Consider the following 23,532-nt stretch of genomic DNA (forward strand, 5'->3'; position numbering starts at 1 on the left):
AGAATCCACTCATGCAACTCAGGTATTTGGAGGGAAGCTGACCCCCTTCCAGTTCTAGCCAGAAGCTCTGGTCAGGATATTCCCCTCAATTTGCCAGCAACTGCAACTTGTGCTCCTTGAGGTGAAGGAACCCAGAACTCTGTTTCTGGGTAGAGAGCAATGCCCTCTCCTCTGGACTGTGGGAACTGGCTCTGGCCATGTATCATAAAGAACAAAACCAGCCTTAGGACAAAACTGACCCCAGAGAGCTTAGGGAGAAGGGGGTAAAGGCCCAGGTCTGAGATGCTGAGTTCAATGGGCCCGAAGCCCACCCTGTCTCTGGCTTTGTAGAAGTGAGTCCTGCCTTCCCTTTCTAACCAGATGAGGTACATCTTCTGTCTTGTTCAGTGACCCCCACACACACTAGATAACCAGCCATTCTTCCTGGTGTGCTGTGCCTAGGAAGTGCTTCTCCTGAGATCCTCCACCCTCGATACCTTGCTCTTCTTGGGGACAAGCAGCCACAAGACCCCTAAGCAGGGAGCACATGCTTCTCACTTCACATCCCAAGGCTGAGCAGAGCCACTGACTCAAAGCTGTTGGCAATGTGCAAACAGAGGGTGGAGCAGTTAAGATGGTGAAGGAGTAGGAGGACTTTAAGTTTTTCTTGTACCTGGAATCCAGCTAGATAGTTATCAAATCATTCTGTACACCTGAGAAATCAGAGATCTGAAAAAACAAATGCTGCAAGTCCAGAAGTAGAAAAGCAACCACTGTTTGGAAGGTAGGAGGTGGGGAGACTTGAATCCAGTGTGATATTGCTGAGGATATGGTGAAGAGGAGGGAACCTGCTTAAGGAGGTTATTGCAAAGTATTATAATCAGCGGAGGGCAAAATCAGAACTTTTAAAATCTGGTACAGTGTAGGGAAGACAGATGTGCCTGGCTTAAGGCATTCAGGTGGTGAAGAGGGTGGAACCCCAGGTGTAATAGCATGGTCTTAGGATCCCAGGGTCACAAGAAGAACAGGTCGAGCCTGAGTGCAGCAGAATTCCCAGGCATAGGAGCAGGGAAGCTGGCTGAGATCAGGGAGTCTAGGTGCCGGCTTTCTGATCTGTTTTGCCATAAACTGCAAACCTCTGCATGATTGACTGCTTTCCTGGGAGGGATCCGGCAAAAGACAGAAGTGTGGGAAGACCCTCCACCCCCCCCCCACCCCCGGAGGAACAGCATGGGTCCACACTGCAGGAGTCCCTAAAATTTGGCGTTTTGAATCTGAGATAAAACACTGAGATAAAATACTTGGCTCACTGAAGACTGGGGGACTTGAATTCTCAGCTCTGTGAGGGGGCACAGCCGTATTCATCCTGCCCATAAGCGCTGAGAGCCTTCAGGGAGCAAAACAGCGCCACCTAGTGGAGTCTGGAGCCACTTACACAGAACCCTGCCCCTGCAAAAGAGAGGTGCATTTGAACTAGGGCAAGTCCACCCGAGAATCAGCACAACAGGCCCCGCCCCTATATGACCAATACAAACAACTCACTCACACCACGTTCACTGATCATAGAGGGCTGCAAAGCTTCAGCTCTTGGGGAAAACAGTATACACCATTCTTTGTATTTTTATTCTTTAGTCTTTTGGTATTATTTTTTGTTATTTTCTTATTTTTTCAATTTTTAAACTTTTTTAGTATTTATTTTAAACTTTATGATTTTAATTTTTTTCCTTTCCTTTTATTTTATCGTCATGAAAAAATATATTTTCTTTCTTATTTTGGGATCTAGTGTCTCTTAACAAGCAGAACAAAGCACTCCCAGGATCTAGTTTTTTGTTGTTTTTTTTTTCCCTGTTGTTGTTATTGTTATTGTTGTTTTTGTTGTTTTTTTCCCCTCCTTCTTTCTACTTTCTTTTTTGGACAAAATGACAAGATGGAGAGATTCACCCCAAAAGAAAGAACAGGAGGTAGTACTCTCTGCCAGGGAATTAAATTACTGAGATGCAGTCCCAAGTGGAGGCCATAGAAACGAGGATGAATGAAGCAGAAGAACAAATCAGTGATGTAGAAGATAAAATGATGGAAAATAAGGAAGCAGAAAAGAAGAGGGAAAGAAAACTGCTAGATCACGAAGGTAAACTAAGGGAATTCAGTAATTCCATAAAGCAAAATTATATCCAGATAATAGAGGTTCCTGAGAATGAGGAGTGGGAGAGAGGGGCAGTAGGTTTATTTGAACAAATTATAGCTGAGAACTTCTCTCATCTGGGGAAGGAAACAGGCATTCAGTCCAGTAGGCACAGAGAACCCCCTTCAAAATCAATAAAAATAAGTCAACACCTCAACCTGTAATAGTGAAGATTGCAAATTTCAAAGAGAAACTCCTGAAAGCACCTCAGAACAAGAGGTCTTTAACTCACAAGTATAAAAACGTAAGGATGGCAACAGAACTTCCAGAGACTTGGAAGGCCAAAAAGGACTGGCATGATATATTCAACATGCTAAATGGGAAAAATATGCAGCCAAGAATACTTTATCCAGCAGGGATGTCATCAGAGTAGAAGGAGAGATAAAGAGGTTCCATGACAAACAAAACTAAAGGAGTTCATGACCACTAAACCAGCCTTGCAAGAAATATTAGAGGGGACCATTTGAGTGAGAAAGAAAGACCAAAAGCAACAATGATTAGAAAGAAACAGAGAAACTCTCCACAAACAGTGGGAGATAAACAGGGAATAAAATGGCATTAAATTAATATCTATCAATAATTACTCTGAATGTCAATGGACTAAATGCTCCAATCAAAAACAGGACATCAGAATGGATAAAAACAAAACAAAACAAGACCCATCAATATGCTGCTCACAAGAGACTCAGTTTAGACCTAAAGACATCTCTAGTTGAGAGTGAGGGGATAGAGAACCATCTATCATGTTAGTAGACATCGAAAGAAAGCCAGAGTAGCCATCCTTGTACAGACAAACTAGATTTTAAACCAAAGACTCTAATAAGAGATGGAGAAGGGTGCTATATCATAATAAAAGGGTCTGTCCAACAAGAAGATCTAACAATTGTAAATATTTATGCCCCTAACTTGGGTGCACCCAAATATATACATCGATTAATAACAAACATAAGGAAACTCATTGGTAATAATACAATAATAGTAGGGGACTTTAACACCCCACTCACAGCAATGGACAGATCATCTAAGCAGAAAATCAACAAGGAAACAATGGCTTTGAATGACCCACTGAACCAGACGGACTTAACATATATTCAGAACATTTCATCCTAAAGCGGCAGAATACACATTCTTTTCAAGTGCACATGGAACATTCTCCTGAAAAGATCACATACTGGGTCACAAATCAGCCCTCAGGAAGTACAAAAAGACTGAGCTCCTACCATGCATCTTTTCTGACCACACTGCTGTGAAACTTGAAGTCCACCACAAGAAAAAATTTGGAAAGATCACAAATACATGGAGGGTAAACAATATCCTACTAAAGAATGAATGGTTAAGCCAGGAAATTGAAGAATTACAAAAATACAGGGAAGCAAATGAAAATGATAACATGACAGCCCAAAACCTCTGAGATACAGTAAAGGCAGTCATAAGAGGGAAGTATACGGCAATACAGGTCTACCCCAAGGAGCAAGGAAAGTCTCAAATATACCACCTAAACTTACACTTAAAGGAGCTGGAAAAAGAAGAGCAAACAAAGCCTAAGTCCAGCAGAAGAGAAATAACAAAGATTAGAGCAGAAATCAATAATAAAGAAATAACAAACAAACAAACGGTAGAACAGATCAACAAATTAGGAGCTGGTTCTTTGAAAGAATAAGATTTCTAAGCCTCTAACCAGACTTATGAAAAAGAAAAGAGAAAGGACCTAAATAAATAAAATCATGAATGAAAGAGGAGAGATCACAACAAATACCACAGAAATGCAAACAACGTAGACAGTATTATGAAAAATTATATGCCAACAAATTAGGCAATCTTGAAATAGGTTAATTCCTAGAAACATATGAACTACCAAAACTGTAACTGGAAGAAATTGGAAGTTTGAACAGACCCATAACCAGCAAAGAAATTCAATCAGTAATCAAAAATCTCCCAACAAACAAAAGTCCAGGGCTGATGGCTTCCCAGGGGAATTCTACCAAACATTTAAAGAAGAATTAATACCCATTCTTCTGAAAATGTTCCAAAAAATAGAAATGGAAGGAAAATTTCCAAACTCATTCTATGAGGCCAGCATCATGTTGATCCCAAACCAGACAGAGACCCCACTAAATATGAGAATTACAGGCCAATATCCCTGATGAACATGGATGCAAAAATTCTCACCAAGATACTAGCTCACAGGATCCAACAGTACATTAAAAGGATTATTAACCAGTACAAAGTGGGATTTATTCCTGGGCTGCAGGGGTGGTTCAACATCCACAAATCAATCAATGTGTTACATCACATTAATAAAAGAAAGGACAAGAACCATATGATCCTATCAATAGATGCAGAAAGAGCATTTGACAGAATACAGCATCCTTTCTGATAAAAACCTTCCACCATGTAGGGATAGAGGAAACATACCTCAACATCATAAAATCCGTGTATAAAAGATGCAAAGCTAATACCATCCTCTACAGGGAAAAACTGAGAGCCTTTTTGTTACAGTCAAGAACAAGACAGGGATGTCTACTCTCACCATTGTTATTAAACATAGTACTGGAAGACCTAGCCTCAACAATCACCCAACAAAAAGAAATAAAATTGGAAATAAGTCGAACTTTCACTCTTCACTGATGACATGATGATATGCAATGTAGAAAACCCAAAAGACTCCATCAAAAAATTGCTAGATTTGATACAAAGACTCAGCAAAGTTTCAGGATATAAAATCAATGCACAGAAGTCAGTTGCATTTCAATACACTAACAATGAAGCATCAGAAAGAGAAATCAAGGAATCAATCCCATTTACAATTGGACCAAAAACCATAGGATACCTAGGAATAAACCCAACCACAGAGGTGACGGATCTGTACTCTGAAAACTATAGAACACTTATGAAAGAAATTGAAGAGGACACAAAGAAATGGAAGAACATTCCATGCTCATGGATTGGAAGAACAAATACTGTTAAAATATCCATGCTATCCAAAGGAATCTATACATCTAATGCAATCTCTATCAAAATACCACCAGCATTTTTCAGAGAACTAGAACAAACAATCCTAAAATTTGCATGGAATCATAAAAGACCCCAAATAGACAATGTAATGTTGAAATAGAAAAGCAACGTTGGAGGCATCACAATTCTGGACTTCAAGCCGTATTGCAAAGCTATAGTCATCAAGACAGTATGGTACTGGCAGAAAAACAGGCACATATATCAATGGAACAGAATAGAGAGCTCAGAAATGGATTCTCAACTGTATGGTCAACTAATCTTTGACAAAGCAGGCAAGAATAGACAATGGAACAAAGACAGTCTCTTCAACAAATGGTGTTGGAAAAACTAGACAGTCACATTCAGAAGAATGAAACTGGACCACTTTTTTTACACCACGCACAAAAATAAACTCAAAATGGATGAGAGACCTGAACATGAGACAGGAACCCATCAAAACATACAGGAAAACATAGGCAGCAACTTCTTTGACCTCAGCCACAGCAACTTCTTGCTAGACATGTCTCCAAAGGCAAGGGAAATAAAAGCAAAAATGAAGTATTGGGGCTTCATCAGGATTAAAGGCTTTTGCACAGCAAAGGAAACAGTCAACAAAACCAAAAGTCAATCTATGGAATGGGAAAAGGTATTCACAAATGACATGTCAGATAATGGGCCAGTATCCAAAATCTATAAAGAATTTATCAAACTCAACACCCAAAAAAACAAAAAAATCCAGTCAGTGGACAGAAGACATGCACAGACATCTCTCCAAAGAAGACATACCAATGGCCAACAGACACATGAAAAATACTCAACATCACTTCTCGTCAGGGAAATCCAAATCAAAACCACAATGAGATATCATCTCACACCAGTCAGAATGGCTGAAATTAACAACTCAGATGTTGGTGAGGATGTGGAGAAAGGCGAACCCTTTTACACTGTTGGTGAGAATGCAAACTGGTGCAGCCACTCTGGGAAACAGTATGGAGGTTCCTCGAAAAGTTAAAAATAAAGCTACCCTAGAACCCAACAATTGCACTTCTGGGTATTTATCCAAAAGGTACAAAAATAGCGATTTGATGGGGTGCACCCCAATGTCCACAATATCCAAAATATGGAAAGAGACCAGATGTCCATTGACAGATGAATGGATAAAGAAGATGTGGTGTGCACACACACACACACACACACACACACACACACACACACTGGAATATTACTCAGCCATCAAAAGGAATAAAATCTTGCCATTTGCAATTACATGAATGGAACTAGAGGGTAGTATGCTAGGTAAAATAAGTTAGAGAAAGACAAATACCATATGATTTCACTCATATGTGGAATTTAAGAAACAAAACAGATGAACATGGGGAAGGGAAGGAAAAATAAGATTAAAACGAGGGAAACAAACCATAAGAGACTCTTAACTATAGGAAACAAACTGAGGGTTGCTGAAGGGGTGGTGGGTTGGGGGATGGGGTAGTTGGGTGATGGGCATTAAGAAAGGCACTTGGTGCAATGAGCACTGGGTGTTATGCAACTGATGAATCACTAAATTCTACCCCTGAATCTAATAATACACTATGTTAATTAAGTTGAATTTAAATAAAAAAATTTTTTTAAATGCAAAGAAAGTTCTCTTCAGAGGAAATGCTATATAATTAATTGCCTTGGATATTTCAGATTTTTTCCCTCCTTTTCCCTCTGATTAGAGGAACAGATATGACTCATAAGACAAAAGTCTAAAGATACACACTTAAAAAGCCTAACCTCTTGGCAGGAAGGGTCTTGTGGGGCTGGTAGCCTGGTATATAGAGCTGTGATTTAACCTAGTGTCATAGCGTTACGGTATGCAGCTTTCGTGGGACCCAGCTGTATCCTTCATGGTGTTTAAAAGGACTTGTCATGAAGAAGTTTCCCGTGGTACTCAGAACATGCTGTTAGGTCACATATTAATAACTTCACACAATAGTGGCAACAGGACACATTCTCCTTGCAAAGTGAAGGTTGTTTATTGCTTGTTATGATTTTGATAGGCAAGACCCTACATAGGGACTGTAATACCTACAAGGCGATCTTTACAGAATGCTTGTGTAGATTTCAACATTGGGATGAACTCCATGCATGCATTCTCTCTTTCCCTATTCTGGGTGAAGCAGAGCCAAGCTCTCCCAGGCTGGTGGAGGCAGGGTGGGGAAACAGGAGACAAGGACAGAGAAGTTGCATGCTTGCCCTGTCATCTCCCCTCACTGTTGTCCACACCCATCTGGGATTCACTGAGCTCACACACACATTTTCACATGGGGAAAGCCAAGGTGGTGCCTGTTGAAGAAAATTAATCATATTGCATTTTCTTATAAAATGAGATGAAAAAATAAATCTAAACACACTTTTCAAGTGTTACTCTTCTTTAAACTTTTATATACGTTAAAGCTCTTATTTTTCTTTTCAATATATTCTACTTAGAACTTTTAAAAAATAAACTTTCTTTTTTGGTACCTTTCATTTCCTGTGTTAGCCTTGGAAACATAAAATACATCTCACTAGAACTCTTCTGTGCAAATAATAAACATAAATAATATTAACATCTAAGTTATAAAAAAAAATAGAGGCCATTTCAAGGTTTTCACTGCTACTGCCATCCACCGCAGTCTCTGGAAGATGCTCCTAGAAGTAGTCAGTGGTCTGCCCGCTTAAGCCACACAGATCCTGGTCTGGCTGAGGTGGGCTGGGCAAGAACTCGCTGTCCTGCTTGTCCATCTGTAAACTACTTCGAGAGAACTGTAAGACACTTCCCAGCCCACTGACCAATGAGAGGGAGGAAATCCAGTTGAGGGAGCTGAAGTTGGACAGGTTGAAAATGGACGACAGGGGGGCTGCCCTGCTGGTACTGGTGGGTTTCATCTTGGAGTCCCCAGGACACCTTTCCAGGATAGCCTCCCTTGGCATGGAGGACCCCTGGGCCTGACTTCCCAGTCCCTCCAGTAGAATATCCTCCCTTAAAGGCACATTCATGTCCGCCACGTTGGGCTCCCCACTAGCCTCTGGGAAGCAGGCTGGTCGCTGTATGTGCCAAGATGCCTGTGAGGTGCAGTCCTGGGAGAAAGTTCCAGAAGTACTGATGCTTTTCTGTTCTGATGACTCAGTTCTGGGTTCTCCTGGGAGATGTCCCTGAACAAAGGTCTCTTTGGGAGCAATGAGTTTCTTGGGGGACCTCTTGGCCAGCTGGCGCCCCAGTTGAAGTTGGGTGGGGAAGAGACTCCCCTGCACGGCTTTGAAAAACAATCTGGAAAGAGCATAGAAAAAACAGTCATCTGTGGGTGGTGCCTTTGAGTCTTCTGAGACTTTCACACTACAAAAACACAGGCGCAAGAACTCTCTCAGAGCTTCTTTAGGACTTGAGGGACACTGTCCCTGATACCCACCTGGGAAGTAGTGCAGCGACAGGTGCTATGAGACAAGTCAAGTAAAACACGGGGTCGCCCAGTAACGTCTGCATAGTCCAATAAGGGTTGGATGGAGGATAACATGTTGCACAAGAAGCATTGTAAATCAAAGCCACAGTGAAAAACAAAAGGATACTGAAACCGCAAGCTATCCAGTTGAGCCAGGTCTAAGGGGGAAAGAGACAGACGGCATTTTTTTCAATGAAATGTACTGGTCATCCATCAATGGGTAGCTGTTCTAAGGGCTTAGTGAAAACACAGGTCTGTGGTATAGGCAGCTGGGAGGGCTTGATGAAGTTGCTGGCATCTGCAGGCCAGCCTGGACACAGTCAGGGAGATGAAATCAGGAGTAGGAAGGAAAGAGAGAGGGAAAGGGGGTTGTGGGGTGGAGGGGGAGAGCAGAACAGGCAGGAAGGAGCAAAGATCTGCCCAGGTGAAGATCACTGGTCAGGATGCAGCAGTTCCCACATCAGGGCCTCCAATACATGTGGCGGGCCCATGTATTTGTTTCCCTTCTCCACAGTGAAGCTGGCTTTGCAGTCACCTGTCTGCTCAGAAATCTTCTGGATGTCATGGAATCTGCCTGGGATTGTGGGGCCCACAGCATCAGCACCCCGAGGGATCATGCCCACAGCTCTTACCCAGGTCTTGGTTTCAATACCCAGGTGCAGAAGGAAGGTGAACAGCGCGATGGCCGTGATGGGGGTTCCCCAGGTAAACACATCTGTGTCTGAGTCATAGTAGGCCTGAAAGACAGTAGCATCCTGTGTCTGTGGGTCGCTGGATGAAGCTGCTGAGAAAGACTGTGCCAGGTGCCAACTTACCAGGTAAGGAATGAAAAAGCAAACTAGGCTCTGGAAGGCAGCATCAGCCATATTGAACCAGAATGTGCGTGGCCGGTACTCCTGCGACAAAACAAAAACAAAAACAAAAACAAGCACAGAAATTATAGGGAAGTAAGCACCTCTTCGAATGATGTCTTCCAGTAGCTACAGGGCCATCAATGCACAAGATAAGCACCCCAGGGCAACTTGCTAGTTCAGGACTTTGGTGAGTTGAGGTCCCAGAGGGCTGGGGAGAAACACTACAGGAACATCTGCAGAGGCACAATCTGCAACTAGGATAATCTTTCAGAGCATCTGTCCCTAAGACCAGCCACTCTAGCTCTAGGTCAACAGAAGACAGATAAAACCACTTCCTAAATCCTATGAGGGAGCATTTTTTTTTTTTTCAAAGATGTATTTATTTGAAAGAGAGAGAGAGAGCAGGGGGAGGGGCAGAGCGAGAGAATCTCAAGCAGACTCCCCGCTGAGGTTGGAGCCCAACGTGGGGCTTGTCTCACCACCCTGAGATTATGACCTAAGCCAAAATCACGAGTTTGACGCTTAACTGACTGGGCCACCCAGGTGCCCCTGAAGGAGTATTTTCTGACAGTAGGCATAACACCTCAAGTTCTAGACATCCTGCTCCAATTTGAGTTCTTCCACTCCTACTTTGTCAGAGTGTTGCTGCCCTTTGTTGGTGGGTCCCCTGGAATGTTTCTTAAAAGTGAGCCTTTTAAAATTAGATCATGGAAGTGTTTAATGTTAAAATAAAAAGCTGTACACTGAGGGCAAAAATGACCTTGATATGGACTGATCAAGCCTTCATTTACTGGGTAACCAAATTTGTATTTGGCTCAGAGCTCCTAAGCAGCTGGGGCTGGTCCTGGCCTGCAGGAAATGTAGATCGGACTGAATGAGCATTTACTGAGCATTAAGAAAGTGCTGGCTAGGCTCCTCCTTCAGTCCCCTAGCTCCACAGGACAAACTCCTTATGTCTTGTTCCCTTGGCCAGTCCCAGACCCTGGCCAAGGACAGGAGGCCAAGCTGAGTACAGGCATTCCTCCAGTGACAGGTAACAAGCAGAGGCTGTCCTCGTTGGCCTGACCCTGAGTTACTCCCACCCCACAGCCCCACTCCTGCTGCCTACCTCTGAGGGAACCCAGTGTCAATGAAGGTGACCAGGGGAAGTCAACTCAAAAGTAAACACATTCTAAATCAGAGACTGTTGTAAGAGATAGGGAGCTCCATTCCCTTTGCACACATAAAATAATTACAACTAGCAAAGAGAAGCACTTAGAGGGCCAACTTTAAATGCTGGTAGGAATAGCTGGTAATTAGCATGTCAATCTATGTGGTGTGTTGATGTAAACATGTATTTATATCTGTTTGTATTCACTTATTCTCTCAATGGTTTCCCCATGGGTTTATCTTCTGGTTAATTCCCATTCAAAATAAATCACATTTTCAGGGGATTGTTTTAGAAAAATCCCTGCTCAGGAGGCAGCAATCCACGTGACCCTGACTGATTCCAAGTGGACTTTCCTTGGGCTTCTGGAGACTATTGGTGTAGAGACTTTTCATGTCATTATACCTTTTCTATTAATCTCTCTTTTTTTTTTATTGAGGTAAATTGATACACAAAAACTGCACACATTTAATGTATTCATCTTGATGGGTTTGGACATATGTATATACCAGGATACCATCGCTCCAAACAATAACCTCACTCTACTTAATACACAGCACAATCAAGTACACAGAATTCATTTTTTACTTCCCACTGGGCATTTTCCAAAATTTTAACAATTTTTCCCGGGTGTCCATTTACAGGGAAGTATAGAGACTTGCACTTTCTGTTAAGGTGAATGTGGAGGGTGGGAGAGCCAAGAAATGGGAGGTGGGGGCAGGACAGGAGCCTCACCTCCATGTTCTGGCCACTCTTGTAGAGCTGTGGTTCAGTCAGCAGCACGTCAGCTGGCACGTCCTTGTCCAGCACCCCAGTCACGAGCTGGGGAAGCGATGAGAAGAGCAGATTAAAGAAGATCAGATACCACTGGTCAATCATGGCAGATGCAGAGAAGCCACAGTAAAACTGGAACCAAAACAGGAGGCCCACGAACATCTGAAATCAAGAAGAGAAGAACGGGGACAGACAATTCTTAGCCGTCCTTGCTGATTCACATCCAAGGGATCTAAGGGCTTTGTAGAATTTGACCATACAGATCGAATTTATAGGCAGAAATTTCCTCCAAAGGCAGCCCAATCTTGTTGCCTTCTCTCTCCCTCCTCATTTCCTTGAGCATGAAGGACTGGCAACGGGAGATGAGAATTCCCAAGGACAGCCCATGGACAGATGATGCTGGTACCAGTCAGCAAGAAATGCAGATTGGATGGAACAGCATTTATTGAGCACTTATGAAAGTGCTGGCTAGGCTCTTCCTGACAGTCCCTTAACTTCACAGGACAAGCTTTTTGTTTGTTCCCACAGGCAGCTGAGGAGATGAGGTCCGGTTAAGCACAGGAATTCCCCATAAAGGTTCAGAAGGGTCTAGGGTTGCTCACACATCTTCTTCCCTAGTAGCTGTCCTCTGTGATCCTAAACCAAACCTGCCTGGTCTACATCCCAGATCCTGCCTCTCTCTTTAGATATGTACTCTTTCTGATGAGGAACAGTGGGCAATTCTTGACTCCCATGGCAGGGAGGACACACACAAGCATGGCAACAAAGTTGATGATGATACCAACACTGCTGCCTTGACCAAGCCCAGATATCCACCAGGCACTCTGCTGGCAGGTGAGGTATAGGTATTATCACTGGTTCTTATAGCTACCCCTGCTTTGCTGAACAGGAAAGTGAGGGCCAGGGAGGTTGAATAGTCTCTTCAAGCCCATGCTCAGTAGGAGGAGTTGGGTGGATCTCTTCCCCCTATTACTTGATCACTGAATATCAGTGGCTTGAGTGCATTTATATGCAGGCATGGCAATTTAGCAATGGCAAAGCATTTGCACCCATTAGCTGTATAATTTGGCACAGATCATTTAACCCCTTTCTGCCTCAGTGTCCTTGTCCATGACATGGGTACCCCCCAATGGTACTTAGCTATGGATTGTTGTGAGGATTAATGAACTTGTGCATTTAAAGTACTCACGAGGTCTCCTTGTACACAATAGCTACTTATGGTCTATTGTTCTTTCAATTAGCAGTACAGCTATTTCCTCTAAGGCTCAAGCCAGGCCAGTGTGCTTACGCCACTCAGAGAGAAGGAAACTCAGGTCCAAGATGTTAAATGATGTGGAGAAAGGGGATCCCTCCTACATTGTTGGTGGGAATGCAAGTTGGTACAGCCACTCTGGAAAACAGTGTGGAGGTCCCTTAAAAAGTTAAAAATTGAACTACCCTATGACCCAGCCATTGCACTACTGGGTGTTTACCCCAAAGATACAGACGTAGTAAAGAGAAGGGCCATATGCACCCCAATGTTCATAGCTGCATTGTCCACAATAGCCAAATCATGGAAGGAGCCGAGATGCCCTTCAACAGATGACTGGATTAAGAAGCTGTGGTCCATATATACAATGGAATATTACTCAGCTATCAGAAAGAACGAATTCTCAACATTTGCTGCAACATGGACGGCACTGGAGGAGATAATGCTAAGTGAAATAAGTCAAGCAGAGAAAGACAATTATCATATGATTTCTCTCATCTATGGAACATAAGAACTAGGATGATCGGTAGGGGAAGAAAGGGATAAAGAAAAGGGGGGTAATCAGAAGGGGGAATGAAACATGAGAGACTATGGACTATGAGAAACAAACTGAAGACTTCAGAGGGGGGGGGGTGGGGGAATGGGATAGACTGGTGATGGGTAGTAAGGAGGGCACGTATTGCATGGTGCACTGGGTGTTATACGCAACTAATGAAGCATCAAACTTTACATCGGAATCTGGGGATGTACTGTATGGTGATTAACATAATATAATAAAATAAAATTAAAAAAAAAAAGATGTTAAATGACTTGACTACGGTGATTGTATAAGTAATAAAGCTGTCCTGTTCAAACCACTTGTGGGTCCTGGCCTTGAGGCCAGACACCCTTAGGTGGAAGAACATTCTCTGCAGGGGACCACAGGTAATGGCCTGCGTTTTCGTTCTAGAGCTGCCACTATCTATCTTTCTTACCTTGACTCAGTCACTTACCTTCTCTGAGCTTTGGTTTCTGGACCTGAAAATGGCTTGGTCTCAAGATCAGGAAAAAAATGACACATATCCTCCAAGTCTTGTTTCAATCTATGACTTAATGCAACTTTTCCCTTCCATACTGAAAACTGACAAACTTGGGTTTTTCATTGACTTTCTTCCCTTCTCACTCCCACGGCTGACTTTCTCTCACCCACCCCCACAGGCTCAGCCTAATGAGTCATCAGTGAACAACCAGAGTCAAGAGAAAGAGGTGGAAAAGTACTTAGATAATTGACTTTTTTTTTTTCTTATAGTACCAAAAAGCCTTCTTCCCAAACTACTGTTGCCATGGAAACTTTTCTTCTCTGTTTTATTGGAAAGGAAGACCAACTTACTCCTAAAACTAATGAATTTCTCACTTTGGGAGGCAGGGAAATAATCAGTGCTTGTTAACAGAGGTCCTGCCTCTTATATGGAATAAAGACAGACATCCCCTTCTCCCTCCCATCCGCTTCACGAGGACAGATTCATCATGATAGGCAAGAGGCTGTGCCCATTCAGGTGGCCACTCTGGCACAAATCTGCAACTAAAATGCTGAATTCCCTCCCTCCCAGTTTAAGAAATTTTCATGAGGAATTATGGAGAGTAGAACTCAACTCATGCTTTGTTTTCAAATAAAGGAAACAAAATCCCTAGAAAGAAAATAACTTGCTCAAGATTGCACAGAAATTAATGACAGAAACAGAGCTGGGGTTCCATCTGCCCAGCCGCACTCATCTGTACTCAAGCACCCATCCAGCTCTTTGGGAACTGGGAACCTCTAGGCTTACAAGTATATGCATGGGGGCCTTAGCTCTGGGGATGCAATGCCAGGTGGATGGGAGAAAGAAAGGAGTAACTGGCCAAGAACAGGGGCAGCATGGTACAGACGTCTTTGGACGGAATCCCAGGCAGAACCTGGGATTTAATTAGAATTAATTAATTTAATTAGAATTAATCTGAATTAATTTCCAGGATGCAACTGATCAAATTAGACATGCCATGATTGGTTCTGAGTATCTGTATTCATTTGCTAGAAGACATTTTGAAAAATGGGTGAGGGTAAGGGGGGTAAGAGGGTTGGGAAAAATAGTTAGGTCTAAATCTCCAGAACAAACAAGAACATGAACAAGAGGTACACTGATGGCAGTTCAGAGTTAGCATGGAGATTTTTTAATGGAATTAGAAAAACAATCATATATATATAACATATATATATAAAAGATATATATATAATATAGATGAATATATATCTCTTTTAATTTATTGTATTTTGTTCTTTTTTAGAAGAGTATAGGATGATCTTGACACTGGAATTGAGGCATCCAACGTGGCAGATTTGTGGAATTACCCTGAAAGATCACTTACCCCAAGAGTTTATTTATTATCTCCTTGTTTGTACATTCAGCCACAAGCTTTTAGAGACAAGAGCAACAAGTAGCAAATCAGCAACTTCTTAGCAGAATGTCTATCCCTTACCTACAAGTAAAGCAGAGTTCTAAAATGGCCATGGCATCCATCCTGGAGGGCTCTAGAGAAGGACACCTGTCTGCCAAGGAATTAATAATAAAGGAACTAAGAGTTAAACATTAAGATCAACATGAAATGGAGCAGAGCCCTGGATGAGAGTCTCTGGAGAGAGAGAGAACTGTAATTATCCAGCCAGGCCTGGGTGTGATCTGACTGAGGGTCAGTTATAGGCCGAGCTGGCCAGAAGGGGGCACGTCTGCCCTATCAGCACAGGAGAAAGTGTGGCAAGGCCCTGCGGGTGGCCCTGTTCTTCAGGCCCTACACCTGTGTCCTGACCAGGGGACTCACACACCTGGCCCAGTGTGAGTACATTTCCACAGAGGCCATTCAGTATTGGGATCATAGCATGACCAAGTGTTCTCATTTTGATTCCAGCACTGCCACTGCACTCCTGCTTATCACTGGATTTTCCCGTCTGCTCTAGAGAGTGCACTGATTAGAGGATTCCTGTCTATGGATACCTCAGCAGTCTGCTCCTAGGAAACACATTAACAGAGTGGTTAAGAGTTGGGAGTCCGATGAGCTGGGGTTAAATGCAGCCTTGACTACTCATTCACTAGCTGTGTGACCCTGTACAGACCACTGTAACTCATGATTCCCCCACTGCTTATTTTAAAGCACTAGGTGGACATTCTTGTTTGATCTGTTTTCACAACTTTCTCCCTTAGAGGTGCAGCTACCTTCATGTGCCTGTGAGCTAGACTTCTGAGCCTACAGGGGGCAAGGCCAGGCTAGGCCCAGGGTAAGTTCACAAAGGCCAAGGAGGATGGAACCAACAGGAAGCCCTGGGATGGCCAGATGGCCACATCAGGGGATGGTCTGATAAATCTCAGCTCATGCTTTTTGATTCAAAAACTCTAGAAACCGAAAGTGTCAAATACCTACTGTATTTTTGTAGAAGAAGTACAGCACCATGTTGGCAAGTCGGGAATAGCACCAATGTCCGTGAACAATTAAGAGTCTTTCGAGGTAGCGGAATCTTGGCACTGCAAAGTCACTGGCCATTACTGCCTTGAAAGGGAAAGAAGTCCTTGTTATTGGTGACACCTTACTCCATCTAAGGTCTGTCTTATCTCCCCCAAATACAAGGCACGGAGAAATCCAGTTTCAAGCACAATGTGCGTGTGACTGGCCAGGGCTTACTTTATCTTCATTTTCCTTATTATCTCCTTCAATTTAAAAAAATCAATTGCAACAAGTATTCTAGTTTAGGGATATCATTTTATAGAACTCATTAAAGATTTTGAATCTATGTAATTGGTTTTTAAAAGCTTTTGTTTTCCCATGCTTTTTTTTTTTTTTTAAGATTTTATTTATGTATTTGAGACAGAGAGAGAAAGATAGCAAGAGGGGAGGAGAGGGAGAAGCAAGCTCACCACTGAGCGGGGAGTCTGATGGCTGGGCTTGATCCCAGGACCATGGGATCATGACCTGAGCTGAAGGCAGAGGCTTAACTGACTGAACCACTCAGGTGTCCCATTGTTTTCCCATGCTTTCTTTAACAAGCAAAAAACAAAAACAAAAACTCAGAGATGTACAGTTTCTCTATCCTCCACCCTCTGATGTTTTATTGGGGTCTCAACCCAAAGACAAACTGAAGCTGTCCTTTTTGTATGATTCAGACAGGCCGTTGGCCGTCTTGGGAGGTGTGTTTTGGGTCCTTCTCCATAGCAGCCACAGGTGATAAGCTAGGCCAAGCCCATGGCTCTGCTGGCCTTCATATAACCCAGTCCCAGGAAGCTACAAAAGGGCAACAGGTGTTGCCACCCAGAAGGGAGTGGGAACAGCAGGTTTCCTCCATGGAAAGATGACCAGGGGTGCAAGTGTCCCCTCACTTCACTCAGTATCATGTTCTACATAATTAAACTAAGTGGGCCAGACAAATGCCATCAAAATGACACTTTTTGTACCCAGAATAACTTAGAACTTTATAACAAATTTAGAACATATAACATATAACAAATTTCTCTCTTTGGAAAAAATTCAAGAAAATGTGAGGAAAAGATTTCTGCTTATTATTGGAGGATTGTTCTACACAAAAATGTAAGTCTGCTTTTAATTCAATTGATTTCCCTCTAGTCAAATAACTCCTTGAAAAGAGTTAGATCACACTTGATGTGGTCCCTTAAGTGAAATAGAATAATGTCATTATACATCACAGAAAAGTGTGAAGCCTTCAAATGCCTGCTTTCTAAACCAAAAGTTAAGGATTTCAAAGCAAATACTTCTTCCTGGTCAACACCGGGGTCTGAAGGCTTTGTGTACTCCTCTCCAGCCTTCTGCCACTCCTTCCCACCTCCAAATTTAGGCCCTGAATCCACTCTTTGTCCCTCTGTCAAGGTAGCCTTCCAGGATGCTCCCAGTTAGGTTAGACCTTCCTGTGAAATGCTCAATACCAAAACCAGTGTTTCTCTTTGACAGCATTTATTACAAGTGTGACTACTTGTGTACATTTACAATATGTATCTGTCTTCCCAACTTTTCTGGACATTCCATGACAGCCAGATAGATGTTGTGATCACCGTGTACCCTGAGTTCCCACTCAGTGCTTGGTCCCATCTGGTGATCAATAAACAACGGTGGACCAGATGACCCCATGAAGACCAAGATTCTCAGAGATGCAGGATCTCCTTGGCCAAACTGGGATAAGCTTCACACCTTGGCTAAGATGGGGAGCTCCAAATACCCTCACTCATTCTTGGTGACTCTGCTCAGATCTCTAGTGTCCGGGTTACCACAGCATCCCACAAAGTCCATCTTCCAAAGGGCTCACCTTTGCTTCTTGGACTGACTAAAATGTAAGCAGGGAAAATACTCCCTGGGAACCTGAGCACTTGGAGCAGTAAGAAAAGGTATCAGGCCTTACCATCACCTTACATAATGTATCCTCAATAAGAAGTGTAGCTTTAAATAAATGCAGAAGCATCCAACAACATCTTACCTAGAAGTTATGCTCACCCAAAGCTTCATCTCAGGATACGCCCTATCATTTGGCTGTTCCCATCATTTCTTGCATGGCTTTAAGTGTATATCTGCACTGGCCCCTGCCTTGAGGAAGTGAGCAGTATGGTAGCTCAGCCCCCTCCCCATCCACAAACCTGAGAGTCTTTCAAACAAAATGTATTTACTTGGTGCATTTCTCTGCATATGCTATTTACAGGAACTGCCCTGGTCAGCTTTTCACTATAGGAAACAGATGCAGTGGATATGATGGTGAAAACATCAGAATGAACCAAGAATTTTGTTCATCCATTCACTCCCCATGCACATGGCATTAAACGGCAGGGATGAGTCCAACATTGGGCTGCATTTTCTGATTCATGGAAGAATTAAAACCACACAAGTAACGTAATACAGTGACAAGGGTCAAATGAGGGCAGGAGGAGAGCAAGGTACATGCTGAGGACGGGCCAAGAGGAACTACTGTGTTTCTAGCTTGGGACTTTCCAACTTATTGTTATTTTAATGTCAGGTAAGAAAATTAATGAGTTCTGCACAGCCCTGGCACATACAAGTGTTCACTGAATAAACACTGATTGCATCAGTGACTAAATGGTGACCAACATCTGGATTTTTAGAAGAAGGAAACTGGATACGTTGTTCTCTAAGGTCTCCACCAAGTGAAAAAATGTCATGATTCAAAGTTAATCAAATGTTGAAAATTGTTGTGGTACTACATCCAGAAGAAAATTAGTTTTAATTAACTCAGTTGTTCAGCATCTGAATCATGTTAAGAACCAACATAATGACAAATGAAAAAGGCAGAGATAAATTTTCATGTGAGTCAAGATTCCATTTTTACAGTGATACCAGGTTCCAACAGTCCTACAGCATTTTTTCAAATGGAACAGAAAAACATGCCTTCCTCCAAGGATGAGCCATAAATAGCCAGAGTGAAGGTGATGACTCACCTTGCCTCACTTTGTTCCACTTATTTCATAAAAATATACTTACAGACCTAGGCAAAGCTATTTACTGCTTCATTAACATGAAGAAGTAGCCACCTCTACCTTATCTTCTGCTACTGGCTTAGCAGAGGGGAGCATCACATTACATTGGAGGCCAACCCTTTAGTTTTGTTGGACAAAGCCCATGGCAAGGTACAACAGTGGGCCACTTGGTCACATAGGATAGCCCTGGTCGGTCTTTACCTGCATGCCCTCCTGGCCCGAGATTCCCACACCCACATCTGCCACCTGGATCATGCTGACATCATTGGCTCCATCTCCTAGAAACAGCACAGGCAGGAAGAATCGTTTGAGTTGAGATGCACAGAATCAAACGGCTTGATGGATCTTCACGGGGTCCCTACTGGGCTGAGTCCTGTGAAAGGGTCATGGGATGAGTGAGGAAGAGGAAGTACAGAGCCTGCTCTGGGAAAATTGAGTTAAGCAGTCAGAACAAACATGGCGTGAGGTCTGGAACTCCCAGTCACATCAAGAGTTATTTTAGAAAGCAGGCCGGCATGGTTACCGTTTTGTTTAGCATTCACTCTATGTTATTGGCTCATATACCCATAGAGAGAGCCCTTAACATGGTGCCTGGCACAATAAAGATGCTATCATCATCATCGTTATTACCCCCTGAGCTCTAGCCTTTATCACATGCAGAGCATAACAGTAAAGGCTATTCTAATTCATGCTCACATGAACGGCTTTCTAAACTGAAGAAAGGAGCTTAAATTCTGCCCAGCAAACTGTAGAGCTCTTTTTGTACATGGATTACTAGCTAGCTTATTAGCTATTGTGCTTACCTTTAGGCCCTCTAAAGATGTGATAAAGAAGAACTTCTATTTATTCAGTAAAGCTGCTGATAGAAAATGGTTAGGAACATAGGACATAGGTCAGACATCTCATCACCTTCAGGGAAAAGCAAGCAGAGACTTGCTTGTCATTGTCACTCAGGAATAGGGCAGCAGACAGCCCCAAATTACAGAGTACCTCCCAAGTTTCAAATATGCAAAAAGTGCAGATATACAAATCAGAGTGATTCATAACATGGCTACAGGATGTCTCTGTCCTATGATTTTTCTTTTTCTGCACTGGTCCCAACAAGAATGATCAGTCAATATTTGTGAAATTGAAATTCTGTGAAGTCATTAACAATCTCTGCAGCTTTCCTCAGAATGTCCTGACCAAAGTGAGATACGGCAGGCAACCATGTTCTCTACATTATTAACCACTGGACACCTGGGACTAGGTGCCATCAATGCTTTCACTCATGGTCAAAGAAATGAGCTAAAGTTCTGATGGGTCATTACTTTCCCTTTCCCTTGAGATTCTATTTTTTTTTCTTTTCTTTTTTTTTAAATGAATACCAAACACCAGTGATTTCATGGCTGACCAGGCACTGACCAGGCTGTGAAAATATGGTTTATTCATTCATATGTTACACCAGCCTTACCAGGGTCATGGGCCTCATGCCACCACGGACAGGAACTCAGAGAAGCCTGCACCCAGCCTGCACACTCCTCAGCACCGACCTACATCACTTGCTAAGGGAGCTCTGAAGGCCACTCCAGACACATGAGGGCAAAGGTGGGACTGAGACAGCCTCTCCTGGAAGGGGCCCACCCCTGAGGCCTTCCTATAGCCTGGACCAGGGAGTCGTAGCTAAACATGTGTTCACATCTATGCTCATCTCACTCCCCTTAGTGGTTACCACAGCCCAGCCCTCAAGATATACAGGGCTGTCTCCATGACATCCACACTAAGGCCATCCCACCTCACACCCAGGCTCTACCAGCCTCAACTCTCTCCCTAATGAAGTGTCCCACATCAACAAGGTGAGGCTGGTATAGACCGTTTTGCAGAAAATACTGTTGACTGGTTAGGATCCTTTATTTGAGAATCAAATCTCATCTAGGTATGGATTCTATATTCAGGGAGATCAAACTTTGATATCTGGGGGTCGAGGGGATCACACTCCTTTCCATGGGCTACCTGCAGTCTTTCTCAGTCCTCAGCAGCAGATGGTGCTGCTGAGACCCTGAACCTGGCTGGAGATTGGACCCCAACCAGAGCGGGCGGGGATGATGCCCTGGGAGGAGGTAGGTGAGGACTGGGTAGCACTGGAGAGAACCCTAGAAGGCTCTCCAGGCCAAAAGTATGCAAGGAAAAACCACCATTAGATGCACAGTCCTTAAGGAAATGCTGCAAGATTAGGAACTACTCATAGGCTTATGATGGATTCATTTAATTACATGCTTGTCTTGGAACAATCAGTAAAGTTCAAAGGATTAGAGGCAATGGGGATTCTGATCACCATTAAGTCTCTGGGTTCTTGTGGTATTATGGAGTCTTGCATTCCAGTTGGCTCATGGTGACCAGAAGCACCTGCAAAGAACCTTCTTTTAATGGTGTTCTGAGATAATGCTTAGCGTGCAGGGCTCTGCTGTGGCAGAGGCTACCTGGGACAGCAGATCTCTAGTCTCCTGTCTCCCAAGAAACAGTGTAAGTTCTGTCTTCCTAAAGAGCCACTGTATTACTATATACAGCTATAAATATAGCTATAAATGTACCATATTTTATGGTTTTCAAGTCCATGTTTTATATTTCGAACAGGCTGCTTATTTTCTTGCATTGGGTGTGATTTTATAAATAGAAAAAAGAGCAAGGGAGTGTTTTCCCATCTTACAGTATAGCATAGAAGGGGTGGAAAGTCCTGGATGCATCCAGAGGAAGCAGCTGCATAAGATGGGAGCTACTCATTTACATAGGGCCCTGTTTGGCTGGCCTGGATACTTGCCTATGGCCAGGGTCATGGCCTTGAGCTTGCTTCTCACCAGTTTCACCACCATACTCTTCTGCAGAGGCGTTGAGCGACAGCAAAGGACGGACCGACACTGCTTAGCGAGAAAGAGAAATTTGTCCTCTAGGTTTTTTTCAAGGGCATAGGCCAGACTTCTTCCGTCGATCACGAGGCTTGGGCTGGGGCCAGAGGTGGTGGATGTGGAGGGCGGGCAGAGAGGGGAGAACCCCACGCTCACGTTGCCTGCGGTCTTCTCAGGGGCACTGCAGGGGCTCCTGGACTGCACGTAGTGTAGGCACTGGTCTAGCAGGGCCGCACACGCCTCCTGAAATGGACATGAGAGGAAGCTCAGTTCACTCAGCTGCATCACAGATTGGGTTACCTTCTTCACACTGACAGTCTGATAATCTTAAGGGCACCAGGTTGCAGGCTTTGTCCAGAAGGGAAGTTAGTTGAGGATGATGACTTTCCACATTGAAGAGAATGAGCTTGTCTAGGGTTTCGATAAGATTCCACTTCATCGCCCATTACACTGTGTGGAGGTTGGACTAGAACATCTTCACTTTGGAAGGACTGACTATACTGTGGCAAGACTGCTAGCTGGTTATTATCCTCTAAAGAAGTGTAATTATCAGTGTTTCCCTAAGCTCTCCAGTTGACCAGGGAAATAAATGTTTTAAAAAGCATAATTATTGAGGCTTTTATTGGCAATGCCCTTCCAAAACTGTACCTGAATCCCAGAAAGAATAGGAAAACTTATTGGGGAGGCTGAGGGATCAGGGGACATAAGAGAGATGACTATTTCCAAGAATAAACACACTCCAGGGAAGGCAAGTAATTCTTAGCCCTCTGTGGACAGTGAGCCCACTGGGTAAGCAACCAATTTCCTGCAATGCACCCTGGAAATCCAGTTGTGTTCCATAAGTGCTTATTGAGGACCTTTTGTATTTAGAAAAGTGAGACAAGAAAAAGGAAGACTGAGAAGTCACAGCTATTGGCCCTTGAACAAATGGCAGGAGCTGAACATACACACGATCACAGTAAGTTACAGACTAGGATGTGCAAAAGTGTTACAGGGTATGAAGAGGGAGAGATTTGCTTCCAGGGTGGGGTTGGGAGTGGTAGTAACTGAGGCAGGACTGGAAGAGGATTCTACAAACACCATGAGCTCCCTCATGCTAGCACCAAGCACTGCTAAGGTAAAATGGAGAGACCACATCCACCTGGCTCCCCCACTGAATGCAACTATGGCAGCCAAATAGAATTCATAGGGCAACTCTTTGAGGACTTTGAAAATAAATAGGAGCTGTTGCAATGAGGAGGAAGACCAGCATTCTAAGTATACTGGACAGGTGGGTGAATTTTCCATTTTCCTTCTGGTAGCACCTGGTCTGTACACAAGCATCATAGAACCTGCAAGTGGGCGCCAAGGCAGGGACAGAGAGCGCTCCAGGAGAAGCCCTCCCATTCTGGCTAGGGGAGTGGAAAAGAGAACTCCCAATGCTCAGAGAAGATAGAGGAACTTCCATTTTTATTTATATTTTTCTTATTCTCTTGAACCCAGCCCCAGGCAATTTTGCTATGCTGGCAGCAGGACC

General features: G+C 43.4%; 1 protein-coding gene across 1 annotated transcript in view; it reads right to left on the minus strand.

Annotated features, from left to right (window-relative positions):
* Positions 1-7,151: 7,151 nt before the first annotated feature.
* Positions 7,152-23,532, minus strand: part of ATP10A (ATPase phospholipid transporting 10A (putative)) — a 192,718-nt gene continuing 176,337 nt past the window's right edge. Inside the window, exons 15-22 of the mRNA XM_034668907.1 lie at positions 21,932-22,259; positions 19,336-19,412; positions 16,070-16,195; positions 11,353-11,553; positions 9,432-9,512; positions 9,249-9,353; positions 8,587-8,774; positions 7,152-8,447 (exon numbers count right to left, since the gene is read on the minus strand). Coding sequence (XP_034524798.1) covers positions 7,829-8,447; positions 8,587-8,774; positions 9,249-9,353; positions 9,432-9,512; positions 11,353-11,553; positions 16,070-16,195; positions 19,336-19,412; positions 21,932-22,259 — 1,725 coding nt within the window. The 3' untranslated portion in view covers positions 7,152-7,828. The remainder of the gene's footprint in view (positions 8,448-8,586; positions 8,775-9,248; positions 9,354-9,431; positions 9,513-11,352; positions 11,554-16,069; positions 16,196-19,335; positions 19,413-21,931; positions 22,260-23,532) is intronic.

This window comes from Ailuropoda melanoleuca, chromosome 9 (assembly GCF_002007445.2).
Source record: "Ailuropoda melanoleuca isolate Jingjing chromosome 9, ASM200744v2, whole genome shotgun sequence".
Classification (NCBI taxonomy): domain Eukaryota; kingdom Metazoa; phylum Chordata; class Mammalia; order Carnivora; family Ursidae; genus Ailuropoda; species Ailuropoda melanoleuca.